The sequence below is a fragment of the Rhinatrema bivittatum genome, chromosome 11 (assembly GCF_901001135.1).
Source record: "Rhinatrema bivittatum chromosome 11, aRhiBiv1.1, whole genome shotgun sequence".
Classification (NCBI taxonomy): domain Eukaryota; kingdom Metazoa; phylum Chordata; class Amphibia; order Gymnophiona; family Rhinatrematidae; genus Rhinatrema; species Rhinatrema bivittatum.
This window is the reverse complement of record NC_042625.1, coordinates 73,240,499-73,255,268: the sequence shown is the minus strand read 5'-3', so window position 1 is coordinate 73,255,268 and position 14,770 is coordinate 73,240,499. Positions and strand designations below refer to the sequence as shown.

Genomic DNA, 14,770 nt, shown 5'->3' with positions numbered 1-14,770 from the left:
ATTACTTAGACTTATATTTTACTTATATTACTTGGACTACATTGGACCAATATATTACTTGGACTACATTGGACCAATTATATTGGTCCAATATACCTCAGCTAAGTTGCAAAAAACTATCTAACCCCCTTCTCACTCACGTAAGTGCCGCAGATATTTGTTTCGTAAGACGTCACATTATTTGTAAATAGTTCCCTCATATTACATTCTCTGTTTAATTTGATATCTTCTTATTTATGCCTATTTGCTTTGCTTTTACGTATATTACTTCCGTAACTCCCAGTTTTTCTGCTCCTTGTAACTGCTTTCACCTCTTAGCCTCTCCCTGGTTTGATGTAAACTGGTATAATGTCCCTGTCGAATGTCGGTAAAGAAAAGCCTTAAATAAAATAATACTGAAACCAAATGATAGAGGACCATCAAATGTGAAACTAAGAATTTGAAACACATACAAAGTTTTTTCTATATTTCAAATACATCCTGGCTTAATGAGAACTAGTATCCCTTTTAGGTTTTCAACAATGACCCCATGCTTGCTTTATCAAGTGTACGTAACTGAAACCATTCCTAAGAAAATGTCTTCGGGATCTGAAAGGGAGCTGTAAAAGGAAAAAATACCCCAAACTATAAAAACAATTTACTTATACTACTTGTCCTAGACACCCAAGAATGGGAGGGAGAGGGATGAAACTGAAAACACATTGCAGGAAGGATATGAAAACTGATTCAACAAGAAAGGGAAAGAGCAAGGATAGGGTCTATAAAGAAAAACTGAATTTTTGATCTCCGAGCATTTCTGTAGGCGCCCAAATGATCTCTTATCAGGTTACCTGGCTGAGACCAATTACTCAACATTTCCCATTTTAAAATACAAATTTTAAACAAGTTTCAGGTGGAAAATATGTGAGTTTCCATACAGCCTATGCCACAAGCAAGGTATTGAGTAACTCGACAGATCAAAGGGTCAGTGACATCATGGAGCCTCAGTTCCTGGATAAAATGTAGTAGAGCAAGAGACAGTCACAAAATGCTTTCACCTAAAATGATTGGGCAACATTATTTGTAGCAGAGTCTCCACTGTCCTTCCATGTGGACTGCTACTTTTAAGGCTTACCTCTTTTTTGCAGCCACCCTTCTTTGACAACAGACACCTCATTCATGTTGGTGGAAGAGCTTTCAGCTACCTCTTCCAGGCAGCCAAACTATTCCTCACAATGCCAGCGCGAATTCCAAATTACAGACAGATCTGTAAAAGAGACACAAACAAAATATAATTAAAGTGAAGGTCAGAATAATAAAAAAAAAAAAAAAATAGAAACAGCCAAAAGCTAAACAAAGAAATTCATATACTAGGGCCTAAATCCTTCAGGTCTATGTCAATATTTTAAATAAGTCCTTTCTATTACAAAACATGCAGTAAACATCTCAGAGACCATGAGTACATCAATAAAAGTGCTAGTTAGATCATAGGTTCCCCTTTGATCCTGATATAAAGCTAAGTACATTTTCTTTGACATTCTGAGAAAGTGGTTTCCACTTCCTCATTTTTCTGTGCTTTTTCTTAACATCGTACTGGTTGAGTTGCCTATGGGAAATGCTGCAGTTGTCTATGGAATTTTTCAGAAGCCTTAGTACTACTATTGTAGTGGAGCAGCCACCTAATAATGAAAGCAGCAGTCTGCAATTCAGAAAAACCAGGGTTCAAATCCCACTACCACTCCGTGTGACCTTGTGCATATCACTTCACCATTCATTGCCTTGGGTACCAACTTAGATTGTAAGTCCTCTGGGGACAAGGGAAAAGCTATAGTACACGGTGTTGTAAAGACACAAGAGAAAGTCCCTTTTTCAACCTACACATAGATAAAAGGCTTCAGGAAATCTTTTGTCTTAATACAGAAAACATGGTTAAAATCAAGGATATGGATCAGGCAAAGCCAGGAGATTTAAACATTGCCTCAAAAAGGTGGGATAGGACATGATGCACCAACTCACGTAGGTTGTTCCAGGTATATGGTATAGCAAGTGGAAAATACAGAGATAGCAGCTGGCAATGGAGAAGGATGCAGATAGGAATAGCTTGCCCAATTCACAGAGGTCACAAGGAGGGTTGTACGAGAAAATAAGACAGGAAAGGTAATGAAGAGATAAAAAATGAAAACACTTGTAGGTAAGTAGACGCAAGAATTTAAGACTTAGCACTCCGGGTCAGACCAAAGGTCTATCAAATCTGGAATCATGTCTCAGATGGTGATCAATCCACATCTCTAGGAAGTACCCAGCAGATCCCAAAGAATGGATCCATTCAGGGGCAGCAGAGTGCAGTTTTTGGTTTTGGGGGGGGGGGGGGGGGGGGAAGAGGGATCCCAAGCTCCACTCTCCGATCCTGCCAGTTTTAGTTTACATTTACAGTTAAATGTCATTCTCTTTCACATACATTCTTTGCATAAATCAGTATAATTATTTATTCCCAGATCAACCAATAAAATACTTGATGCTAGAAAGCCCAGACATATTGGTAAAGAAAAAAAACCACATTACTAATAGTCATCAATACTAAATAACTATTTTCTACTATGTATGGAGAGAGAGAGAGATCATCAAGTACCAAGATATGTAATCAGTGACAAAGAAAATGAGGCCTAGAGATACAGAAACAATCCTAATTATTGTAACACCACTTGCCTGATTAAAAAGAACATCCAAGCTCACCTTGATATGTTACCTGTATATATTACACCATACAAGCTTCAGAAAGAAGCAGTTTGGCACAATGCAAGCATTAAGAAGAGCACTAACAGTAAATTTAAGAGCTTAAGATCATACCCAACATAATCCTGGCTTAAGAGTGAGGTTCATTCTTATTGTATGACAAACCCAATATAAATCCTGTACCTCCAATTCTGTAAGTACACTTTATCCACAGGAACCCCACACCATTACACAGACAAAAACCTCTACCAATGGGGGAGGGCATAACAGGATATTTCCCCTATATCTCACCATACAAAAAAAATTCTGGTGACAAAACTACCTGCACTGCCAGGTACATTGTGAAATACAAAATCCTACAAAAAAAAAACAAACCCCAAACCAAAGCTCAGTACATATACACCAAACCTGCTATAAAGCACAGTAGCACTAACTCACAGGACTCCAAAGGCAACAGCCATACCTATGAAAAGGTAGCGCTGCAAATATTACACCAAGCCCTAGAACATCAACTCACCTCCTGTTGGCAAAAACATAATGAATAAGGCTGCTATAGAGAATACCTCAGCACAGACACACCTGCAGAACACAGACCTTCAAATACAGAATAGTTGACCACAAATCTAAAATCCCAGTAAGCCCAGAATCTGTATACACTGAAAAGGTGGAAAACTGACTTCCGCTCTTTCCCCTGTGCACAGTAGTTTCCTTACTTGCCCCATCCCCTTGTGTGTCTTTTTCTCCACCTCACCCCACTTGAGAACAGGGGATGAGGAGAGAACAGGGGATGAGGAGAGAACCAGGTGGCAGAGAGAGGGAAAAGTTCAGGAGTTAAGAGGGCAGAGAAGAGTAGAGGGAGGGAGGATGGGAGATTTGTCCTTATCCCTACTGTGGTCCTGGTCAATTTCACATCCCCACTTCCTCTCTAGCCTCTCTTTCTCTCTCATCCACAGTCCTGCATGCTCTCTCACACAAACCCACTATATGCACAAGCTTGCAAGCCTCCCCATCAGTCATTCCTCCCAAACAAATAGCTTTACTTCCATGTCTTGCCCTTCTAGCCAGCCTGTCCCCTATTTCCTCCCCATGAGCGAGCAAGCCAGCCTGCAAGTTAATTCCCTAGTCAGCCATCCACATGTCCTGCTTACCAGCCTTCAGCCCTGACCCCCTCCCACAACCAGCCAGCATCTAGCCCTGAACTCCTCCTACAGCCAGCCAGCCTCCCCAGCCAGGGATCAACATACAGCCTCAGACCACTCCCCCCCCCCCCCCCAGCCTTGAGTCAGTCTCCAATCTCAAACCTTTCCTTGCCCTGCCAGTCTCCAGCCTCAGCCCCTTCCCTCATCCCCACCAGCCAGTCTTCATCTTCTAAACCCACTCACTCCCCAATCAGTCTCCAGCCTCGGTTCCTTATCTTGCTGGCCTATACAGCGTGGCTCCTTGTATTCTTGCGCTGGGCTTGTGATCCATGCAGATCAGCCCGTAATATCATGCTGATCGGCATCTCTCGCAAGACCAGTATGAGAATGCAGAGCTTCCTTCTAGGAATTCATGGAGGAAACGTTTGGGTGGGCCATGGCCCTAGTGGCCAACCCTGTTCCAACACCTACAGGTCAATTTCTTATCACTCATTCCCAGGGATAAGCGGTGGCCCTATTTACTTGTTCCACACCATTCATGATTTTATTAATATCTATCATATCCCTTCTCAGTCAGCTCTTCTCCAAGTGAAGAGTCCTAACAAGTTTAGCCTTTCCTTATAAGGGAGCCAATGCATGGCCTTTATTTTTGTTGCTCTTCTCTATACCTTTTCTGGCTCTGCTATATCTTTTTTGAGATGGGGCAACCAGAACTGAATGCAATACTCAAGATGTGGTCGCATGATAGATCTATACAAATAATTTCTATACATTTCATTGGCGTGCTATGGATGGTACAATTGTCAATCCTAATGTTTTAAAGGAGGAGGCTAAAAAGAAATTAAAATGCTGCAACACACTGAGCTGGGGATTTGAAGATATTTTCCACAATGATACCAAGATCGTTTTCCTGGGTGGTAACTCCAAATAGAGATCCCTTAGATGGGGAGTCAATAGAGTGATCTGAGAACAGGTGGTGTTAGAACTATAGTTCTAACAACATTGACAGAAGGTAAGTCATGCAGTTGATATCTGAATATATGGGAAATTGAGTAGCAGATTGAAGACATCTAAGTAAGAAGTGACAATAGTTGCATCATGCAATTCAGCTGCAGAAGAAACTTTTAAAAGTGTCACAGCATTGCAGGCTTCTGAAAGACAGTGGATACCGACTTAAAGTTCTTAACTATCTGTACTTCAGCATTTAAATTCCTTACAGTATTACCCCTCCACAGCCAGCCAAGACTTGGCATCACACAAGGATACAAACCGTGCTACAGACAGACATTGGCAGAGCATACAATTAGTAGACACTGGGATATAAGTAAGGTTTATATAAATATTTTCATATTATTGAACACAGCAAACTGATGTAAAGCAAAAACAGTAATCTCTCTAGCATCAACAAGTCACTGTTGACAAAAACACCTGCAAGGAAGAGTTATTGTTTGTTCCTGTTACCTGTAAAAGGAATTAAAGCACTTTCAATGTTTTTCAGGTCTCTTTCTCCTTATCTCTCAGGACTGGGTGTTATCACAAAAGATAAACAGCCTTCTGAGATAAACAACCTAACCAGCACCAGCTCACATCAAAGAGAGGGCAGAGGGAAAAGAGCTCTCTACAAGACAAACAAACACTTAGAGAAAAATTAAACTCTATCATCACCTGACAACTGGGGTAAACGGGAAGGGGAGGGGGAGAGGAGGAGCCACGATGACACCAGTGACAGCCACCCAAAACAGCAACTCACATACAAAAGCTAATCAGAATATTTATTTAAATACTCTTCTGCAACTTCCAACAAAACAGTTCAGTGTGGATTACAAATGATGTTCACAGTCACATTGGGAATTTTATATACTAGTTGTATTTTCTTGTCCAGCCCCTAGCAAAAAAATGTTGCTGAGATGATTTAAAGAGGGAGGGGAGAACAAAATAGAAAAACTACCATATAAATTTGACCAGTACTGTTTTATAAATAAAACAGCAAGCATTTCACAGTCTTCACTACAAAAGCCATTTCAACTAACTTTTTGGCAAATATGTGGGTGGGGGGTGGAAATATATTCTAGAACACTTAGGCACCAAAGATGTTTTGGAACCAGGTAAAAAATTTTGCTTTATTTTTTTCTAGCTTTTTTTTGTTATTGCTATTTTGGTTTGTCTGTTTTTAGTGTGTGTGTCTCTCTCTCTCTCTCTCTCTGTGTTATTTTCTTTTATTTTTAATTTTTTGCTTTTTGAAATTTTAAGAACCCTGTGACTTGGCTTCTGGGATTTCTCCAGCCCTACTGTGTGTGTGTTGGTGGTGGTGGTGGTGGGGCGGGGGGATTTAGTAAATAATTAAAAGCTGGATTTCAATTTTATCAAGGAAGCATCAACATGAAATCACAAAATTATTTCTCTGGTGCAAACAAGTAGTTAAAGCAGAAATGAAATAATGATACCTTCCCTAAATAAACACAGCTGAATAAATTCTTAGAGCAGCATTTCTCAATCTTTTATACCAGGGACTACCTTTTCCTAAATGTGTCTGCCTTACTAAATTAACAGGATTACAAAATGTAGTAACCCAAAAGTGAACTAACATGGCAGCCACATTGCTTCATCTAAAATAACAGAAAATGATTAAATAGTGTTTTTCTATTTAAAACAAAAAAGTTTATATTCTTTCCTCTTATTTATGTTTGCCCATTTTATGCCTTTGTTCACATGTCTTGAAATAGCTGTTTTATTCTTTCCTGTCATCTCTCCCTCCTCTCTCTTGCTCAAACTATCCCTCCGTTATGCTCATTTTCATACCATTCCTCCTTCCCCCATACTCAGACTGATTGGTTCCTTGTGTCCCACAGCCAGTCAGTCAAGCCTCACCCAGCCAATCACCCCTTACCTCCTCCCCCACCAGCTAGCCAGCCCCATAGTTAGCCAGACCCCACCACTCTTGCCAGCCAGCCATTCCCATCCATCCCCCACCAAACCACTTCAACTAACCAGCCCCTCTACACCCTTCCGATCACCCCATACAGCTCACCAGCCCAGCCAGTCATCCATCCAACCCCAGTCAACTACCACTCCAATTAGAAGGCACACTCAGTCAATCAACTCCCAAATCAATCCCCTCTAGCCAGCTCCCCAGCTGTCAGTCCCAACCAGCTTTCCTCCCTTCAGTCAATCAGATGCCCTCGCCTCATCTGGCGCCGATGCTTGCTTGGTGGAGGTACCAACACAACAACTAATGTCTTTCAGTACTGCATGGCTCTCTTGAGTTTGAGCAGTGTAGTACCCAAAATACCTGTATACATACCAGATAGGTGATCTCTAACCCCACCCCAGGAATGCCTTTCTTGTATGTGAATAAAAACAAACACACACAGGCTGTATGCACATATTTTTACATACATCGGGCAGGCTATTTTATAAATGCCCATTTCCATGGGTAAAGTACAGTTTTACCTGTGGAAAGTGTTTTAAAAAATGCCCTCTTAATGTGGTTATACTGAAAAAAAATGTAAAGCTTTGTGTGGAAATTATTTTTGTTTGAATCCTTTTAAAATATAAATGCAATCCACAACATGTACTTCTCCTAGTTTGTTTAAATTTAAGGGAAACAAAATGGCACAAATCATAGATATTCATTTTAGTACACCCAAAGGACAGTGCATGTGTCATACCATAATTGTCTACTCATCTAGTTCAATACAGATGAACTTTCCTCCACTGAGGTCATTCCTTTCCAAATAATTCCTAGCATTATTTGTTTTTTGAATGCTGCCACACACTGAGCTGAGGATTTCAATGCACTGTCAACAACGATTCTAAGATCCTTTTCCTGGGTAGTTATTCTTAATGTAGAACCCAGCACTATGTATCTAAAATTGGGGTCAGTTTTTCCTACGTGCGTCACTTTGCACTTGTCCACTTTAAACTTCATCTCCCATTTAGACAACACTCTCACAAGGTCTTTCTGCAGTTCCTCATAGTATACTTGTGTTTTAACCAGTTTGAATATTTTTGTTATCTGCAAATCTGATCTCTTCATTCCTTGCTCCCTTTTCCAGATCATTAATAAGTTGAACACAGGTCTCAGGACAAGTCCCTGGGGCACTCCACTACTCACCTTTCTCCATGGTGAGAACTGACCATTTAGTGCTATGCTCTATTTCCTATCTTCCAGTGTAAGGCAGTTTCCTAGCCCATGGCTTTTTAGTTTTCTGAGTCTCATGAAAGACTATCAAATGCCTTGTCAAAATCCAAATACATTATGGGGTAGATTTTAAAACAAGTGCGCGCGCTATCAGGCGCACAGAAGGGGGTGCACAATTGTGCACCGAGCTGCGCTGCCTTCCCCCATTCCCTTCCCCCTCTAACCCTCCCCAAAATTATTTTAGGTTTTGCGCCTGCCGGCAGGCTGCCAATGCACAATCCTCCAACACAGCGGCAATGGCCGATCTGTTGGAGGCCTCTGGCCCCGCCCTGCCCCTTTTGTAAAGCCCCGGGACTTACATGCGTCCCAGGGCTTTACGCGCATCACCGGACCTTTTTAAAATAGGCCCAGTGTGCGTAACCTTTTTAAAATCCGGCCCAATATCTATTTGCTTATCTTTATCCACATGGTTATTTTTTGCTCCATCAAAGAATTCTAATAGGTTAGTAAGACATGACCTCTCTTTACTATATCCAAGCTGGTTCTTCCCCATTAAGCCATGTTTATCCATATGACCAGTAATTTTGTCCATAATTACAGCTTCCATTTTGCAAGGCACAGATTTCAGGCTCACTGGTCTAGTTACCTGGGACACCTGAAGCCCTTTTTGAAAATTGTTGTATTTCCTCTCCTGCAGTCATTTATTTATTTTATATAAAAATATTTGTAACATGTCCACATTCATTGCTTCAGTGGGAAACAAACTTGTACATACAATCATCAGGTATAGAAGCAGATTTAAAATGATGTATTACAGATTACCAGTAGGTCTGCAATGTCATATTCATAAATAATAGATTACAAATTACCAAGACTGTAATTTCATATTTAAGTTCCTTTAGAACTCAGGGGTGAACATTAGGCCCTGGTGATTTACTATTTAGTTTGTCAAACTGCCCAAGCACTTCTTCCAGATTCACACTAATTTGATTCAATTCCTCCAAGTCAGCATCTAGAAAAAACGGTTCATGCATGGGTAGCTGTGAAGACTGAAGCAAAAAAAATATTTTTTTCTGCTATGGCCTTATCCTCTCTGAGCGCCCTTTTTACTCCCCTGGTCATCTAGTAGTCCAACTCATTCCCTTGCAGGTTTTTAATTTCTAATATACTTGAAAAGGTTTTTATTAAGATGCTTCTGCCTCTTTGGAAAGTCTCTCCTCATTCTCTTTTGGTTTGTTTTATTAGTATTTTATATCTAATTTGGCAGTGCTTGTGTGCATTTGACCCAGCTTTCCATTTTTTAAAAGATGCGTTTTTAGCTTTGATATCCTCTTTCACTGCACCATTTGTCCATGCTGGATTATATACTGCTTGCTCTTTTGACCTTTTTTTAAATGTGTGTAATAATTTTGGAAGCCCAGGTAAAATGTATGTTTTTAAACAGTTTCCATGTTTCATGCAGACTCTTCTAACTTCATCTTGTCATAGTCTCCCCGTTTAAAGTTAGATGTTATTGTAATAGTTTTGTGTATTTTTCCTCCAGTGACTCTCTCTAATTTAATTGCATTATGATTACTGTTGCCAATGTGGACTCTATCCAAAACCTGGGACCCCTATCCACAATGTTTGTGAAGATGACAAGATTGGCTTGAGTTTCCTGTGTTTCTCTCACTGCAGGGATCCTCCCTAGAGTCTTAGAACCTAAAAAGGAGGATTCTCACAATACCTTCCTTTTCTACTAGTTTATGTAAATGGGGGGGGGGGGGGGGGGGAGAGGGAGAGAGAGGAAAAGTGAAGGATATAAAAATAAATAAAATAGAGCATGAAAGATGTTATACACCTTTTACTCACCTAAGTCAGATATTGGTTAAAATTTTTATTTTACTATTAGGGGCTTTGCTTGCTAAACCTGCTAGTGGACTCTCTGCTCTAGACCCCATGTTTGTACCTAGGTGGAAAATGGAAAGAATAACTGGGTGAGGAAAGTGCCCTTAATGAAAGGAAGAAGAGGAAGAAAGCTAAAGACTTCTCAATTTCACCTCTCCTTTTTTCCTCCTTTGACTTACAGGCCGATACAGTAAGGACGCGCAAGAAAGAGTGCGGCAGTGCCAGGCGCACCCTCGTCTGCCGCACGCACAGTTTGGTTCACATACCGCTCGATACAGTATGCAAATAAGACACAAATGCAAGTGGCGTTCAAAGTGCGTCCATGAAGCGGTAGGAGTGCGTAATCCATTTTACTGTATAGAGCGGTATACAGCCCTATACAGTATCCTGGGTGCGCTGGTACCTGTCATTTCAAATGTCATTCCACCAGGTAAGTTCTTTTCTACAGACTCAGCCAGGCGCTCAAGGCAGCAGGAAGGTCCATGAACGGAGGCCGTGACCCTCCCGCTGCCTTAAGCCTTGAGTAGCAACAACTAGGACTCCCTGTGGCCCTCCAAAGAACTAGAGGGCGAGTAGCATAAATACTTTAAATATAGATAGTAAATAGGGTTTCCTGTATGGACCTGGCCAGGCACTTAGGACAGGTTTTAAGTATTTTCACATGAACGGACGCTGCAACCTCCCGCTGCCTTGAGTGCTCGGGAAGGTCGATGAACAGACGCCGCAACCTCCCTGCTAAACTGCTCCGCCACGCTCGGGGAGGAGAAGGGAAGGCTTTCGGGGTCTCCAGCTCCCCTCTCCTCGCAGGGGGGGGGGGGTGTCGCCTGCAGAGAAGGTTGAAGGAGGGATCCAGAGGGGGCGAAGATACAGCTCAAGGAAGCGGAAAGCTGATTGAACACCACACTAACGCCAGGGTCAAGGTAGGCGGTAAATTTGCAGGTTAAAGACGCGGCAAAATAGCTGGTTAAAAAAGCGATAATCTGGGCGCACGTTACTGTATCAGAGGGAATAGCTAATCCGATCATTAACATATCATATACATGCCGCGGGTGGAAAGGGATACGCGATTTCAAGAAGCGGTAAGGACGCGTAAAACTGGATACCGAATCGCAGGTTCGCCTTACGCGTCCAAATTGTGCGTCCAAAGCGGGTTAGAAACGGGGTAACTGCGGCCGCGCTTTACTGTATCGGCCTGTAAGTGAGCAAGAATGTTAAGGGAATCCCTAAAAAAAAAAAAAAGTAATAATTGAATCAAAGAGTGTTTTATGACTCCATAACCCGGATGTGCATCTTATGGGTGTTTTGTACTTGCTCTGTTGGGGGGAGAAGGAGGAAGGTGGGTAGGTGCCTGCCTCTGTTTGTGTGGGGGTTGGGGGTCAGGCGGCTTACAGAGGGTGTGTGAAAGTGGAAGTGGAGGAGGAGGTACAGCGTATGTATGTAGTTGTGTAGGTGTTGTGTTATTGGGTTGGTGTGTGTGTTTGGGGGGGGTTTTGCATGTGCACCTTTTCCTCCTCTGTGTTCTCCCCCCTGTCCCTCTCCTCACCATCTGTGTAGGAATGATGAGGGTGAGTGGGGATATCCCCCACTAGTAAGTAGTATTGGAAGGTGAGTGGAGAGAGAGTGTACTCTCCCTCTCTCACACTTTCTATCCACTTTTTCCTCCTTCCTCCCCCATGTGTATATGGCAGAGAGGGAAGAGGGTGTGTATGTGTGTTATAGGGAGGAGAGAGTGAGGATGTGTGTGCTGCAGGATGGACTCTTTTCCCCCTTGCAATCTCCACAGACTCACTCTCATCCAGGGGCCGATGCAATACAGTGTGCTCAGCCGAGCGTACTGTTTAACTCGCAGTTAGACGTGGGTTGTGAGGGCACAACATAATCCTCTTATGCAGTAAGAGGATTAGCGCCTCCACAATGCGTATCCAACATGCCGGGAAACTAATAGCGCTCAACACATGCAAATGCACGTGAATGATGCTATTAGTTATTCACTCCTAATGCAAAAAAAAAAAGAGCATCCAATACGCACATTTTTGCGCTCAGAAATTAATGCCTGCCCAGAGTAGGCTTTAATTTCTGAGCACCCCAAAATGTCAGAAAAGCAGAAAATACAGCTTTACTCAGACTCAGAGGAAAGAAAGATTAAAAAAAAAATTTTTTTTTTAAGTCCTGACGGTCAGGTTCGGGAAATGGACGCTCAGTTAACCAGCATCCGTTTCCTGAACCCACGGCTGTGCGCCGATTAGGAAAATGGATGCCAATAAATTCAGCGTCCATTTTCTAAACTGGCAGACAGTTGCAGATAGCTGACCGCTAGCGGATGCCAGCTGTCAAGGAGCCGCTAGGGGCACGTAATCGACCCTAGTGCCTCCTTGACAACGCAACCCCTAATTTAAATATTGAATGGCGCCCCCAGGAGAGGTGCCTGGGGGCACGTAAGGAGAGTGAGTGCTGAACACTCAGCGCCCGCTTTCAGCACTTTTTTTTTGCATCAGCCCCCCAGTGTGTGTGTGTGTTGAAGTGGGAGAGGTTGAGTGTTATGGGGCTGGGTGAGTGTGTGCGCGCGTGTACTCTTGCCCCTCACACACTCCATTTTGCCCCTCCTTACTCTCTCTCCAATCCTCTTCTTTCCATGTGTGTGTGTGGGGGGGGGGGGGGGGGGGGGGGCATGGCGGTGAGAGTAGGGTAGGGTAGGATTAGAAGTGACTGTGCATGTGTTATGGAACTGGTGCGAATATGTTGGGGAGTGACTTGAGGGTTTGTGATAGATGTCGGAATATGCGGACGGGTGTCTGGGTGTGGTGTGTTTATGTATGGGGCTGGCTGGGAATGGTGAGTGTCGGGTGGCTGGCAGGGTGCCTGGGAATGGAAGGGGTGTGGATTATCAGACATGTCGGTGAGAGACTGGGGAGGGTGCATGTGGGGGTGTTGAGTGTGTGGGGGGTGCTTTCTGGGAATGACTATGCTGTCAGTGAGTAACTGGGGAGGGGATGTGCATAGGAGTGCTGTGGGTGGGGGCCAGGGGAGTATTGTGACTGTGGGTGTGACTGTGTATGAAGTGGCTGGGACTGAATGGAGTATAGTGTATGAGGGGGTGTCAGGAGTGCTGGGGAATAACCAGAAGGGAAAGGTCTAAAGGTGGGAATGTGTGTGCATGAAATTGTTGGGGAATGATTAGGGATGGGAGGTGTGTGTGTGTGGGGAAAGTGTTGTCAGGGAGTGGCTGTAGGTGTGGTGTGAGGGGTTATTGAGGAGTGACTGGCGGGGTGTGTGTGTAGTACTGGGAAGCTGGGCAGTGTTGAGGAGTGACATGAGGTGGGTGTGTGTAAATGGAGGGTTATAGAGGAGCAACCTGGGGATGGGGGGTATATGTATGTGTGAAGTGCAGATGTGTATTTCTCCCTTGCACTCTACACTTTCTCCCATGGTCTCCTCCTCCTGTGTGTGTGTGCGCGCATGTGGATCTGGAGGCAGGGGTTTGGGTGGGTGGTATGTGTTGGGGAGGGAGTATGAGTGTGAGGGTATAAGAGGAGGAGCTGTGGGAATGTGTGCACAGAGGATAGTGGAGAGGGTGGAAGAATGAGAATGTTTGTATGTGGGTGTTTCAGAATTTGCAGGAACTGTGTGTTATTTGGGTAAATTTAATTTTCGCCTATTGTCTCTTTTCCTGTAGGCTTTTATTATTTCTCTTCTTTATGTTCTTAGCTTATTTTAAATGTCACTAAACTGTTGTATGTGTGCACATTTAGCTATCTGGTGCTGGAGTGCATTGTCTATGTTGCTTGAATGTAATACTTGCATGCAATGCATTTTTCCCTTCTGTTTGTCTGGTCCTCTCTTATTTTGCAGGGGCTACCTACTATCCTAACAAAAAGAAAAAAATTCTAACTTCCTTTCCTCATGTATCTTAGTGTGTGGAACTTTTCATGTACTGATATTCTAACTACGTAATTTTAAACCATAATCAATTTTTCCTAAGTTTATTCTCTTCTTGTGGGAACAGAAGGTGGTCTTGATGCAATCACACTTTCCTTTCCACTCATTTGGAAGTTATATTTTCCTCTCTCTATCCCAAATGGAATTTTGTCTGACTTTAGAATTTTTGCTTTAGAATTCTGGCATTCTGCTAGACTTAGTCAAATTACAACTTTACTGGGTCAGGTGTGAATCCTTTTTTGCTGTTCACTAATCTGTGATAATACTTTTAGAACATTTTCTCTCAGATTTTTACTTATCCTGCTTATACCACAAACTATAGTAGAAACCTGGAATTCAGTGTATCATTTTATCCAAGTGATTCTGGTTCAAGCTTTCCCCCTTCTCTCCTGGCATGGAATCCACACTTTTCTAAAAACCATCTTCAGAATTATGCCTCTGTTTATGTGGCTTTTCAAAAACGTTTTCTACAGGGAAATAAAGACAAACAATTTTAGGACTTATTTCCCTTGGGGTTTCCCAATTTAAAAACCTCTCAGAAAAGATGTTTAATTCTCAAATTGTGTTTTGAGTTTTTTGTGAACATTTTCCAACAGTTCAAATTTTAAATCATACCTGATTAACAGGTCAATTCTGCATCATCATTCAGTAATGGAGAAATTACTTACCTGATAATTTCATTTTCCTTAGTATAGACAGATGGACTCAGGACCAATGGGTTTATGCTCCCCTACCAGCAGATGGAATCTGAGTCAGGTTTCTAAGCTGACATCACTCTAGATACACCCCTGCAGTGACCTCAGCCATTCAGTATTCTCTTCAAAAGCCACTGTGGACATATTATCGAAATAAATTTATTAAAAACAGATAACCATAACTGTACTCAACCAGACACTCAACCCCAGTACATAAGAAATGTCATACTGGGTCAGACCAAGGGTCCATTAAGCTCAGT

General features: G+C 42.5%; 1 protein-coding gene across 6 annotated transcripts in view; it reads right to left on the bottom strand.

Moving 5' to 3' along the window:
• Positions 1 to 14,770, bottom strand: part of AKT2 (AKT serine/threonine kinase 2) — a 147,275-nt gene that overhangs the window by 58,168 nt on the left and 74,337 nt on the right. For 4 of the 6 annotated variants that reach the window (XM_029571073.1, XM_029571068.1, XM_029571067.1 and 1 more), the window contains one exon: positions 1,115 to 1,246. In XM_029571073.1, coding sequence (XP_029426933.1) covers positions 1,115 to 1,160 — 46 coding nt within the window. In that variant the 5' untranslated portion in view covers positions 1,161 to 1,246. Of the gene's footprint in view, positions 1 to 1,114; positions 1,247 to 5,312; positions 5,409 to 14,144; positions 14,249 to 14,770 lie in introns of those variants that run through there. The other 2 variants (XM_029571072.1, XM_029571071.1) reach the window with 2 other exon arrangements.